The sequence below is a fragment of the Podarcis melisellensis genome, assembly GCF_964234715.1.
Source record: "Podarcis melisellensis genome assembly, chromosome: 9".
Classification (NCBI taxonomy): domain Eukaryota; kingdom Metazoa; phylum Chordata; class Lepidosauria; order Squamata; family Lacertidae; genus Podarcis; species Podarcis melisellensis.
In genome coordinates this window covers 53,957,672-53,970,341 of record NC_138541.1, presented here as the reverse complement: position 1 = coordinate 53,970,341, position 12,670 = coordinate 53,957,672, and the positions used below count along the sequence as shown (strand labels likewise).

The following is a 12,670-nucleotide window of genomic DNA, read 5'->3' as shown; positions in this document are numbered from 1 at the left end:
GAGGCATTCTGAGCAGCTGTATTTCCTTTTCTTGCTCCTTTCAGTGTTTCAGAACTTGGGCGCTGATGATAACTTCGAATGAGAGCAGGCTTAGAAAAAGGGCAAATTCAATGATATTTGGAATCCATTCCTACAAATACTGTAATAAGTTGAGATCTCGTTAACAACTTTGTAAAGTATACAGTTTTTGGTTTTTTCCTCTCCCCCCCCCCTTTATTTTCCCTTCTACACGCGTTATGTTTCTCTTTCTCTTTCTTTTATTTACGTCTCACCATGTTTAGTGCACATATAATTATGTGCTTTTGTGGGGGGGGGGGTATATAACAAGTGTACACACAAGAAGAAACTGACTGACTGAATATATGCTATACTTGAAAGCGAAAAGAAAAGAAAAAAAGGCATTTGCCCCGGGATTGTTTGGGGATTCCAATCGCACTTAGAACAAAAGGTTAAATTCCCCCCAATTTACGTAGATAACTCAGTTAGAGCATGGTGCTGATCATGGCAAGATTGCAGGCTCGATTCCTGTACACAACTACATACCTCCTGCATTGCAAGGGGCTGGTTCTCGGGGTCCTTTCCGACTCTACAATTCTATGGTGGAAATTTTAATAGACAGCTGTCATGGTGTGTGAGAGCAAGAGAGAGAAAGAGAGAAGAGGGAGAGATAGCCCGTGTGTGGATTTTGACACAGCTTCCAATGCAAGACCCGGAAACTCTCCATACACATAATTGCATGGGACATTCTATACTTTTCTATCTCTGTGAGAGGGAAAGATGCAAGGACCAAAAAAGGGTGGAGATGGGCGTTGATTTGGAAAGAGGGCGAGGTTATTAAGCGTTCTCTTTCCTTCGCTCCTCCCACCGCGGGCAAAGGGGCGTGACGAAAGCCCATGGCATATAAGCAATGTGGGGAGGAGAAAGGATTCCGGATATTTGTTGGAGTAAATGCATTGCATGCTGTTTAGCTCAGAGCAGCTGTGTACCACGGTCCCCATCCGCTCCTCCTGAGGGCAGGCGGTTAAATGCTTCTCAGTGCTGGGTGGATGCAGTGATGGTGGCGAAGAAAAATAATAATAGGATGGTGGTCCCGCCAATGCTGCCCTGGACTGTGGTTTGCATTCAGATTTATTCCATGTTTTCCGCCATTTGCACTTTAGCTATGTTCTGTCTTGTTTCACTGACTTAGCTCTTCAGAAAATCAAGCAGCTTAATAAACTGATCACTGCCGACCTCCAGCAAGCAATCAGCTTTCAAAAATATGCCACCCTCCAGCCAGGACAGTAGTCATGCATGCAAGAGTATTCATTGCAGGACCAGTTTTCTTCAGTAGAGAGAACACGGGATGCTTACTGCATCTTTTGCAATAATCTGTTTATTTACAAATGTAGCAGGCTGGGTAGGTATTACGAGTGTACAGAACCAAGCACACAGTTTCAGTCACTGAAGCATCAGACCCTTCAAATTTGAAACCAGCTGTCCAGTCAAACCAAACTAGGAAATCCTTCTGTGCACCCCACCACTGGTGACTTTGAACCAGTCATCATATCACAGGGTTGTGAAGATGAAAGGGGCGGGGGGTTGGAAACCATGTGCAATGCCTTAAACTCCCTGGAGGAAAGATGGGATAGAAATGTAATAGACAAATCCCTTCTCCCTGAGAAGTGGCTGGTTTGCGCTAATGCAAAGGTGCCATTTGTGTGAAATGGCTTCTCCAAAATCAGGGTTGTAAAGGGGTGCTACAAGAACTATGCATCACAAGGACACTCCAGTTGATGCAAGTGGCACCTCTGCAAACCAAAGCTCTATTGAAGTCAGAAGCAAGTGTAAGCTGGCTCATAATTATTTTGGGGGGGGGGCAGGGGTTGTATTTTAAAGTACTGGCCATTCATGTTTGTTGATCCTGAATCAAACCAATTAAAAAGATAATGCTTTAAAAATTCCATAGTTGTAATGACTTAAGAATTCTTGAGCTATTGTGCCCCGAGAATGTGAATGAGGTATCATAAAGGTTTAAATCAGCTCACTTTCACAACAGAGTGTGCAGCAAGGCATATATGATAGGCACATTCATAGCAGTGGTATTTTAAGTATACACTGTATTTTCATTTGAATCCAGTTACACAAATAAAGAAGAGCCAAGCAAGAGCAAAAATAGTTGAACATAACAAATATGTAGTTACATATCAGTTCCAAGGATACCAAACAAGTCTGTTGAAAGTATCAATTATTTGTTCATTTCTTAAGAAAGAATGGCAGGGAGTATTTACAGTTCGATTTTTGTTGTTTCATTAGAGTGTTACTAAAGGAACTTCCTCCTGCAGCCACCAGTGCTTCCATATGTGTGTTAAGTATAAAACTGATAGCAATATGTATCTGCTGCAGGCTGTTTTCACATGTAAAACTTAAAAGTTTTGTTTTGCTTTTTAAATAAAGTAAGCTGCCATCTATCAAGTTAGACCACTGAGTCTATGTAGCTCAGTATCACCCCACATTAACATTCCCACCCCACAAAGCACATTCAAGACACATTTAAAGTGCATGGCTTCCGTCCAAAGAATACTGGAAACTGTAGTTTTCCTTTAACAGACATGCAATTCCCAGTACTCTTCTCAAACTACAGTTCCCATGATTCTTTGGAGAAGCTATGTGCTTTAAACATGTATAATCATTATATAAATCCAGACTTATACCAACTGCTCATGACTAGTTGCAATCCAAATTGAACTGCATGATTCCCAGCGCATGATGTGCAACTCTTCTGATTATTTGTTTATTCATTTTTATTGTGGTCAAAGCACACACAACTTGTGACCTGCAGAACTGAACATTGTTCACTAGCTCTGCTTCAAGTCTGAGAAGTGCAGGACAAGCCACATTGTTTGTTCTCTTTATAGGCAGCAAGAACCTGTTCCATCTTGGCTTGGCGGGCACAAATTGCATAGGCGGGTGATACTGTGGGTTAAACCACAGAGCCTAGGGCTTGCCAATCAGAAGGTCGGTGGTTCAAATCCCCGCGATGGGGTGAGCTCCCGTTGCTCGGTCCCTGCTCCTGCCAACCTAGCAGTTCGAAAGCACATCAAAGTGCAAGTAGATAAATAGGTACCGCTCCGGCGGGAAGGTAAACGGTGTTTCCGTGCGCTGCTCTGGTTCACCAGAAGCGGCTTAGTCGTGCTGGCCACATGACCCGGAAGCTGTACGCCGGCTCCCTTGGCCAGTAAAGCGAGATGAGCGCCGCAACCCCAGAGTTGTCCACTACTGGACCTAACGGTCAGGGGTCCCTTTACCTTTATTGTAGGAATGTGCATATTTGTTTGCTTTGTGTTCTAAGGCTACTAAAGATCAGAGGTGGCAGAAATGGAAAACCATCTTATAAAAATGCATAACACGACTTGTCTTTGCCGCTCCTGCCCACTGCAGTTTATTGCATGCACAGTAACAAAGGGACGGGACACAACTCCTAGCCCCCTAAAGCACCAACACATGCCAGACTACAGTTCCCAGGTTTCTTTGGGAGAAGCCAGGCCAGTTAGACCGGTATAAAACTAACATACAGTTTTGTGTAGCTGTAGCTATATTGCAATCTTATACATGTCTATTCAGAGGAAACACCATGGAGTCCAATGGGGTATGTGATTACAGGGACGCAGCCTGAATATGTGTTTCAATTTAGGTGAAATAAGTGGTTGGAAATAGATATTTAAGGACATACATATATTGTCAAGACTCTCTCTTTGAGATGAACAATTTATATAAAAAATTGTAACCGTTTATGAAAAATCGAAACCCTGACAGTACGGAATTGAACTATTTAAAAACCTTATTTTGAAATTGTATCCAAATCCGGAGAGAGTGATAATAGTCAGACAGGCAGAGGGCACAGAGACAGACACAAAAGGTTGGATGCATAGAAGCAGATTCTCATAAGTACTAAGCAGTCATCCCCATTGTTAGATGACCAGAGTGAACCATCATTTATGTAGGTAAAATCAAAGTTGACTATCTTCAAGTCCTTCTGGAGGTACATCTCGTTCAGTTTATTTAATGTCCGCGCAAAGGCGTATTTAGATGCACAGCTATACGCTTCCCAACTATAGACTTTCTTGAAATGCATATCAAACCACGGATTATCCTGAAAAGAAAGAAATGAAAAGAGAAAAATTATTACTTGTATGATAGTGTCTAAATCCTTATTGCACTGCACTCAACTGCCTTGTAGCTTGGGCATGTTATTGTGGATTAAAAAAAAAACATTTATTGATCCAAGATAGATTTTGGAAATATTTCCCAAACTCTTGAGTGGTTCTAATTTGTACAACTTGTGCCAGTTCTTTTTGTTGCTGTTGTGAGGTCAGGGGGGAAATCCTTCCACCAGTTAGCAGAAATTTTGATGAAATAGAAATATTTGAATAGTCATAATTTGCTTCAGATATGTTTGTTGCTATTAAAAATTAATATTTCTGAAATTTTGAAATGGTTTATGTCATGGGTAGGCAAACTAAGGCCCGGGGGCCGGATCTGGCCCAATCACCTTCTAAATCCGGCCTGCGGACGGTCCGGGAATCACCGTGTTTTTACATGAGTAGAATGTGTGCTTTTATTTAAAATGCATCTCTGGGTTATTTATGGGGCCTGCCTGGTGTTTTTACATGAGTAGAATGTGTGCTGCTTTTATTTAAAATGCATCTCTGGGTTATTTGTGGGGCATAGGTATTCGTTCATTTCCCCCCCCCCAAAAAAATAGTCCAGCCCCCCACAAGGTCTGAGGGACAGTGGACTGGCCACCTGCTGAAAAATTTTGCTGACCCCTGGTGTATGTCATTGAAATAGAATCAGATGAGAGCAAGAGTACTTTCCTCTCTCTGTCTCTGTCTCTCTTTCTCTCTCTTTGACAAATCAGGCCTAAGTCTTAAAGGAGTGGCTTACAATCAGTGTGCCGTGGCACCCTGGGGTGCCTTGAATGATGGTCAGGGGTGCCGCGGGCAGCACTGCCCTTTGTCCCTCTTTCCTTTCCTTCGTCCTATGATGCCCTCTCACATCTCTGACTCCCAAAGGGTTGTGCAGCTGTTTGTTGCAGCAGCCCTGGCTACAAGCTCCCCAGGCAAATTGTGCCTCTGGGCCTGGCTTTGGGATGCTTCTCAGGCCCCTGTGGGGCAGTGTGAGAAGGAACCTCTCTTTGGGGCAGGAAGACAGCTCAGAGACCAGGGGTGGCAGCTGGGGCTGCTCAGATGACTCCCAAAGAGAGGGGAGAGGAGAGGAGCCTGAGGGAACACTCCACAAGGGAGGGTGTTTGAAAAAGCATGAGAGGCTGCCAGCTCTGCAGGCAAGGGGTGACATAACTGGGCTCCTGAGCCCCACAGGGGTGTTGCAGAAAGACTGTGTTTGGTCAAGGCAGCCTTGGACTCAGAAAGGTTGAAAACCTCTGCCTTAAAGTATTTAAAGTTCAGTTAGGCCAAGCGGTTTAGAACTTAGAGGTGGAAGGAGGCAGGGAGTAGATTTGAGAGACATGGGGTGGAAACTCTGGTGAGGAAAGAAATTGCCAACTTTTATTTCCAACTTCCTTTTGCTCAATAAATTAGCCAATTAAAAGTAATAATGTAAGTTGCATGTGAATTCCTGCCTTTCTAGAGGCTGTGTAATTTCCTATTACTGAGGATAGTTCTTCCTTCTTCATTCAAAATGTTTGTATTCAATTAACAAAAATTTTGGTTTAACATGTTGCATGAATGAATTTCCATAGTAATTTGAGCTCCAAGATGGTGGCAGTGCTGAAATTGACCATAAGATAACGTACTATATCAATACTGCTTAAATAAGACTGTAATTTCCCCACATTTTGGAGCTTGAGAGAACATGGAAAGCCCTGAAGCTCAAAGGGTTCTTTTTGTTGCTGCTGCTAATTGGATAAGGTTCATAGAACTGAAAGAGACTGCTTAGTGGTTTTGGCAAACAAAGCTTTATGTGGAGCAATCATAGTATGGATATGCTACAAAATATTCAGCCTGAAATCTCATGATGCAATTTTAACATAGAAACTTCTTGCGTTAGCATTTCATTCCAAAGATTACATCACAAACTGCAGTACAATGATGCCTTATAATAAAACGCAGTCCTTACAGTATCAGCTTCTTTCCCATCAATCATCTCCAAATCGTCAAGAAACCATTTTTCAGATATTTCATAATTCTCATCGAGGCCTATCCTAAAGTGTTTCACCATAGTTATTTGTACTTCTTCACCTTTTGTTACTGCAAGACAAAAAAAGAAGAAGTTTGCACAGATGATACATTTCTGCACCTATCTGAAAATTAATTCCCTGTTATTTTTAGAAACACTATATGATTTCAATTAATGAATATGACCCAGCAGTGTCTGAAGTTTGTTAAGTTTGGAGACATTTAGCAAGCATATTTTATTTTGTGCAATAAGCATCCTTATTTGGAAGCAAGTTCCAAATGGAACTTACAAGTAAATGTAACCAAGATTGCCACCTCAATATACAAACACTTCAATGGCACCGAAACATCCTGTACAGGCTGACTAGTGGATGTATAATGTTATTGATATATTAATATAAGATTGTGATGGTAAAGTTCACACTGCCTCCAGTGTTTTGTGCATTTGTCCACTCTTAGATTCTCTCACATTGATGTTGCATCCACTAATTTACCTAAATCTGGCGGCCGCTTCAGAGCCAGTGATTTCACCTCTTTACATGCTACTATATTAATATATAATGTTATTATTTATACCCCGCCCATTTGGCTGGGTTTCCCCAGCCACTCTGGGTGGCTCCCAACAGAATTAAAAGCACAATAAAACATCAAACATAAAAAACTTCCCTAAAGTTTGTGGGGAAAAGGGTTAGGAAATAGGTGCTTGCAGGAAGAAGCCCATATGGGAAAACACAGTGCCTATCACTGCCATGTTTGATATCCTGAGAAAGATGCTCTCCATCCCAGACCCAGACCATTTTCTCTTCACCTCTATACTGCTCAGGTTGCTCATCCTCCCTTCACTTTACCAAGCAGTGGAAAGGAAGCAAACAGCTCCATTTTTCTTTCACACACCCCCCACATTGCTACCTCCTCTAACCAACTGGCTCAAGGCCAGGATCACGGTGTTTTGCTTGGAGTACAGTATCTGCAAAGCCTAGGATACATATGCAAGTGCTTCACTTTGCACACTTAGGACTTCCAAGTTTTGCTTAGTTTCAGTGCAGCTGTCCAGGGTGCTGAATGATGGAAGATGCCATATGCCCAATGAAGACCTGGAAATGGAGTGTTTTTGTTGTGGTTTACCTCACACATTGACTGAGCCTTCTGACAAGTGTATGAAGAATGATGTATGCATATGCACTTTGTAAGTGATGTACTTTGTGTGATTTGCATGATGCAACATGCGTGAGTGTATGTTTAAAAGCCCAACTCTTAATATACTTTTTATATATAAAAGTGCTATGAATATCCACAGGTAATCCTCAGCATACTTACTTTGAAGTTAATCCTATTAATTCCAGTGCGGTTTATTTCTGAGTACAGCTAGATCTGTCACTTTGAACCATGATCCTGAATACATTGACTGAAACCTAAGAGCTATTTTAAATACATACAAAGGATTGGGCAGGCCCCATGGATTTTTTTTTTTTGACATTTCCTGTTCAGAAGAGCAGACTTCTATACCATATCATAAACTGCTTTTGGAAAATTTTCACTCACAAAAGTTTTTTGCCATGTGTCATGAAAGACAGCTGCCTGAGAAGCACCATTAGAAATCCCTTTGTTTGTATGCAGCTTTGGAAACTGGCCACTGCTTTGCTAAATATAGCCTTTCCTTTTAAAACATTTTTTGGAAGACAATTACAGTGGTACCTCAGGTTACAGACGCTTCAGGTTACTGATGCTTCAGGTTACAGACTCCACTAACCCAGAAATAGTACCTCAGGTTAAGAACTTTGCTTCAGGATGAGAACAGAAATCACACGGTGGCGGCACAGCAGCAGCAGGAGGCCCCATTAGCTAAAGTGGTACCTCAGGTTAAGAACAGTTTCAGGTTAATAATGGACCTTCAGAACAAATTAAGTTCTTAACCCGAGGTACCACTGTGCATAGTTTTTCTTTGCACAACCCAGTTGTCAAGCAAATTGATTGAAACCAAGTTGCCTTTTAAGTTAATAGGAATGTGGGTGCATTGGCGGACCTTGGTGTCTCAAATTTCAGTGGCACCTTGTGAAGTGCCAAATTTTGGTGCCCACAGCCCCTCACCCTCCATTGGACGCAAGAGTGGTGGCGTCTGCTGTGGCGCCCCACAAGCTCTGTGCCTGGTGCGACTCCAACGGTTGCGCTCCCCTAGATCTGCCTCTTGTGACTGTCAGGGTGAAGCTCTGGGTAAAGCAAAGTGAGCACTGTGAATATCAAAATGAATTTCAGAGGCAGCAGTAGGTTCTGAAACTCCATAGTGACTTACTGAATCTTGGTTTGGTCTATGTTAATTTTTGCCCAGCAGTGAAGCAAACACCCACTGGATGTTAAGTGAGAAAAATGCATATACCGAAGGATGTTGTTTTGAGGGAGGTTTTGCAGATGGCACCTGCAGAAGGGCAGCGTGAAGGAGGCTAGCAAATGTGTCTTCTAGGAAAAGAATCTCTCATGACCAGTAATTTCATATCTATACAGATAAGGAAGCAAGATTTGCCCCAGAGGCATTCTGTCCTCCAATCCATTAATTCACCACCCATTCTGATTCTGTGCTTTAACATTCACTGAATCTGAGGTGGTGGCCTTTGATGGTGTCCCTGCTTTTTCTTTCCTAATATTCTGGGCAAAAACGATTTCTTCACCCCCTTTTGTACAGTCCTATTGATTACAAAAATGTTGCTCCCCCACTATTTCAGAAGAAAACTCATCCCTCTGCATTCTCTTGAGGTCTTGCATTTGGAAATATTTAGCAGCTTCAAACAATGCAACCAGCAGATCTTCATATTAGTGGCATACCTCACCCGCAACATGGGTGATAATTGAGCACATTGACCATACATTTAGGTGATAAATATAAGCAGAAGATAAACAAGGGTATTAAAGTCTTTCAATTCGTAGAAAAAAATCTTTGAAAGTACTCCGACTACAAAATTATTTGCTTCATGTTACAGGTGCTTATATTATCGTATTGGGAAGAAAAGAGGATAATCTTTCCCTAGGGTTTTGTAGGAAATATTACACACATACAAACTTCTGATTAGCATCTCTGTTAAACTACCAAAATAGTTCTATTGGTGATGATTTGTGGTGATAAATTATTGCATTGCAAAAACACCTAGTATCAAGGCTCAAAGCAGTGCAACAAATATCTAAACAATTTGTAGTTGTACTTACATAAGAAGGAAAAACTAACAAATCCTCTACAACGGCTACCAGAACTACAATGCAAACAAAACCCACAAACTTACAATATCTTCTAGCTTCACACATTTCTCAGATACTGGAAGACATAGGGAACCCGTAAACACTGTTATGTGTTGGGCCAACTTGAAGCATGCAGGGAGATGGCAACAAACAATTAAGATAAGTCAATCCTGAGCACATTGGCTTGAAAATGAATGCAGTAAGAATTACATCTAATCGGAAATAGGCTTAGTACTGCAGATTGAAAAGGAAGATGCCATTTCGCTGGCACAATATTAAATGCAGCCTGCCTACAGCTGACACAGTGAGATGTAAATAAGCATTTATAAACAATCTCAAGCTATCAGCTAAAACCCCCTATTTAGGAGTAGGCCCCATTAAAATAAGTACAACTGAATTCCGAGTAACCATGCATTAGAACTTACTGTAAAACTAGATTACTATTATTTTTCTTGGACTTGTGGGAAGCACCAGCCTCTTAACTCTAAACACTTTCAAAGTCCAATCCCCGTCACATTTGCTTTGAAGAAAATTTCATTGATTTCCTAATTCCAAGCAGATGTGCTTAAGACTGCTGCCTTACTTGGAAATAAATACCATTAATCAGAATACATCAGATTTATTGGAAATGGCATGAAATTGCAGCCAGGAGATCCCCTGTCAAATATGAATATTTAACATTTGTGTTGGATTTTTTCAAAGCATCCCACACACATTATATCAGAAACGTCTGTTATATTACCTTTCTGCTGCAGATAGACTGAGGCTGAGAGAACTGTGGTTTCTCTACAAGGTGCCACATTAGTTCATGACTAAGGAGAGCTTTGAATCAGAAATTTCTGGCTCCCAACTCACACTCTTAGTCCCTACACCAGGTTGGATAGCTGTAGCCTGGACCTTGTTAGGCCCTTTCCTATTTACCTGAAGCGCAGAGGTAGAAGCGATCCTTGCCCGAACACTCAACTTCAATGAACTCATACAACCTTTGCCCAAGGGATTTGAACAGCTTCTTGTTGAGGTCCTCTTTCACCAATGATGACATTGCCTTGGCTTTGATCACGAGCGACCCAGGCAGATGTCTTGTTTCCACACCTCTTCTCCTTCTTCCTTCTAGAGTCCCTCCAGGAGTTAGGACCTGAGTTCAGTGTCACACGGCAATCAGGCCACAGCTCCCAGCTTGTTGGCCAGAAGACCAGCGGCCCCATTCAGAGTCCTGCCCAGCAACAGAGGCTCCTCTTCTCTGACATAGTTTGCTGATGTGAAGAGAGATTGTCTTCTGTGGGTCTCAGCAGCCCCCTGACTCTCACAGGGCAGAGGCATCTTTAATACCAGAGCAGCGAAGAAGCCCCATTCGCACTAACTCATTTTGATTCCATTATCCCAGTCAGTTAGCAGCTGCCTGGAGGTATTGATTGAGATGATCTTCCATTAAGGATATTACCACTGGCGAAAGAAGAGACAGGAGCAGGAGCTACATCTCCTTGCACGCCCTCATCTGCAGTGCCGCTGCTGTTCCCGAACACTTAACTTTTGCCACAAGTCTACGTGCATCGCTTCAGAAATGAAGGGAAGCCAGACAGTTCTGGCTCCGAAACCACCTGCCAGTTCACAAAGGGCTTCAGCACTAAATCCAGATCTTCACTTTCAGGACACCAGGGGAGAAAACATCATCCACCATCCGGGTTATAGTAATTCTGGAAAGCTGGTTTTTCTCATGTAACCCTTTCCATGCTAGAGTTTTGTTCCAATGCTCTTCAAATCTTGCAAAACATTTCATTTATGAAACATTTTGTTCTCCCTTTCCCAAAGCTAATCCCTTCCACAAATATTTCTGAAATCATTCAATTCTGTGTAGTCTTAATGACTTCCACCTGCTTCATTTCTCTCTAAGCCAGTGGTTCCCAGCCTTTTTTTTTGCCATGCCCCACCTATGCATCTCTAAAATCCTGACCCCCCCCATGACATATAATTCTAATTATTCAAAAAGTGAACTCCTATCCATGTGGAGGAAGCCTAAAAGGCCATTAACTTGGTCTAAACAAGCTTCCAAATTGCCCCCTTAAAAATCAAATTGCCCCCGTGTGGGGCGTGTGCTTCATGTTGAGAACCATGGCTCTAAGCCAAAGGTCAGCAACCTAAGGCCCATGGGCTGAAAGCAGCCCATGAGGGTGACTTAACTGGCCCATAAGCCGCTTCTGCGCATGCCCAGAAATCGCTTCTGTGCATGCCCAGAAATCGCTTCTATGCATGCCCAGAAATCGCTTCTGCGCATGCCCAGATGCTGAAAATTGCCCCTGTGCAGAAGCGATTTTTGGCGTTTGGGCATGTGCAGAAGTGATTTATGGCACCACGGACATGTGCAGACATGATTTCTGGTGTTGTGCTACGCTGGTCCGGCCCACGGAGGATCTCCGTGGGCAGTGGCGTAGCGTGGGTTGTCAGCACCCGGGGCAAGGCAAGTAATTTGCGTCCCCTAACCCGTAGATTTGCGCCCCCTAACCCTAACCCCCAGATGTTGCGCCCAGTGCGCCCGGCCCCCCCTGCACCCCCCACGCTACGCCACTGTCCATGGGAGTGATTCAGGCCATGCCCTTTAAGCCTTGCTGACCCCTGCTCTAAGCTCTATATTTTGCCTGTTGGCTTCAACACAACCTATCTCCTGTTTTTCAGAGGGATTAGCACCATTTGGGGGGGGTGCTCAAAAAGTGCTAGACTGGCAAGCTACCCTCAGCTGACGACCTGAGAGGAAAGAGCATCTGTAAACACTATTGATTTTAAATAATATCTTTAATTCATCTCCTTGCTCATTAGCAGAATTGCTTTCTCTTTTCTAACTCCCCCACTACTCCAGGGAGGCTATTAACAGCACATTTAAGCCATTTTCACAAATGATATTTAAATCAGTTTTGCATTTTCTCTGCTACATGGAGTATTTACTAGGTACAATGTGCCTTCTGTTTAAAATGATCTCTCATCCGCTTTCTATGTTACACAAATAGAACAATCTGAGTAAGGAGTAAGTACCATTGCACTCATGTTCAAATAGACAAAACTAATGAAACATCAACGTGATGACCCATTTTATTTTGAAAATCTGCTCCAGGAGGAAGTTGCTGAGAGTGGGGAAGCATTAGTGGGGAGGGGGTGCCAATCCTTTCCTCACCTGACAAATCAATTATCTCCTAAAGTGGCTTTTCTTTTTAAACCACAGAGCCTAGGACTTCCCAATGAGAAGGTTGGCGGTTCGAATCCCCGCGACGGGGTGAGCT

The 12,670-nt window shown here is 42.7% G+C and overlaps 1 protein-coding gene across 3 annotated transcripts in view; it reads right to left on the bottom strand.

Annotated features, from left to right (window-relative positions):
- Positions 1-2,698: 2,698 nt before the first annotated feature.
- The window catches only part of EXOC1L (exocyst complex component 1 like), a gene marked incomplete at its 5' end in the record, with an annotated part of 113,497 nt that continues 103,525 nt past the window's right edge, over positions 2,699-12,670 (bottom strand). For 2 of the 3 annotated variants that reach the window (XM_081924655.1, XM_081924656.1), the window contains 2 exons: positions 2,699-4,132; positions 6,118-6,248. In XM_081924655.1, the coding sequence (XP_081780781.1) occupies positions 3,863-4,132; positions 6,118-6,219 (372 nt within the window). In that variant the 3' untranslated portion in view covers positions 2,699-3,862. Of the gene's footprint in view, positions 4,133-6,117; positions 6,249-10,322; positions 10,444-12,670 lie in introns of those variants that run through there. The other variant, XM_081924654.1, reaches the window with a different exon arrangement.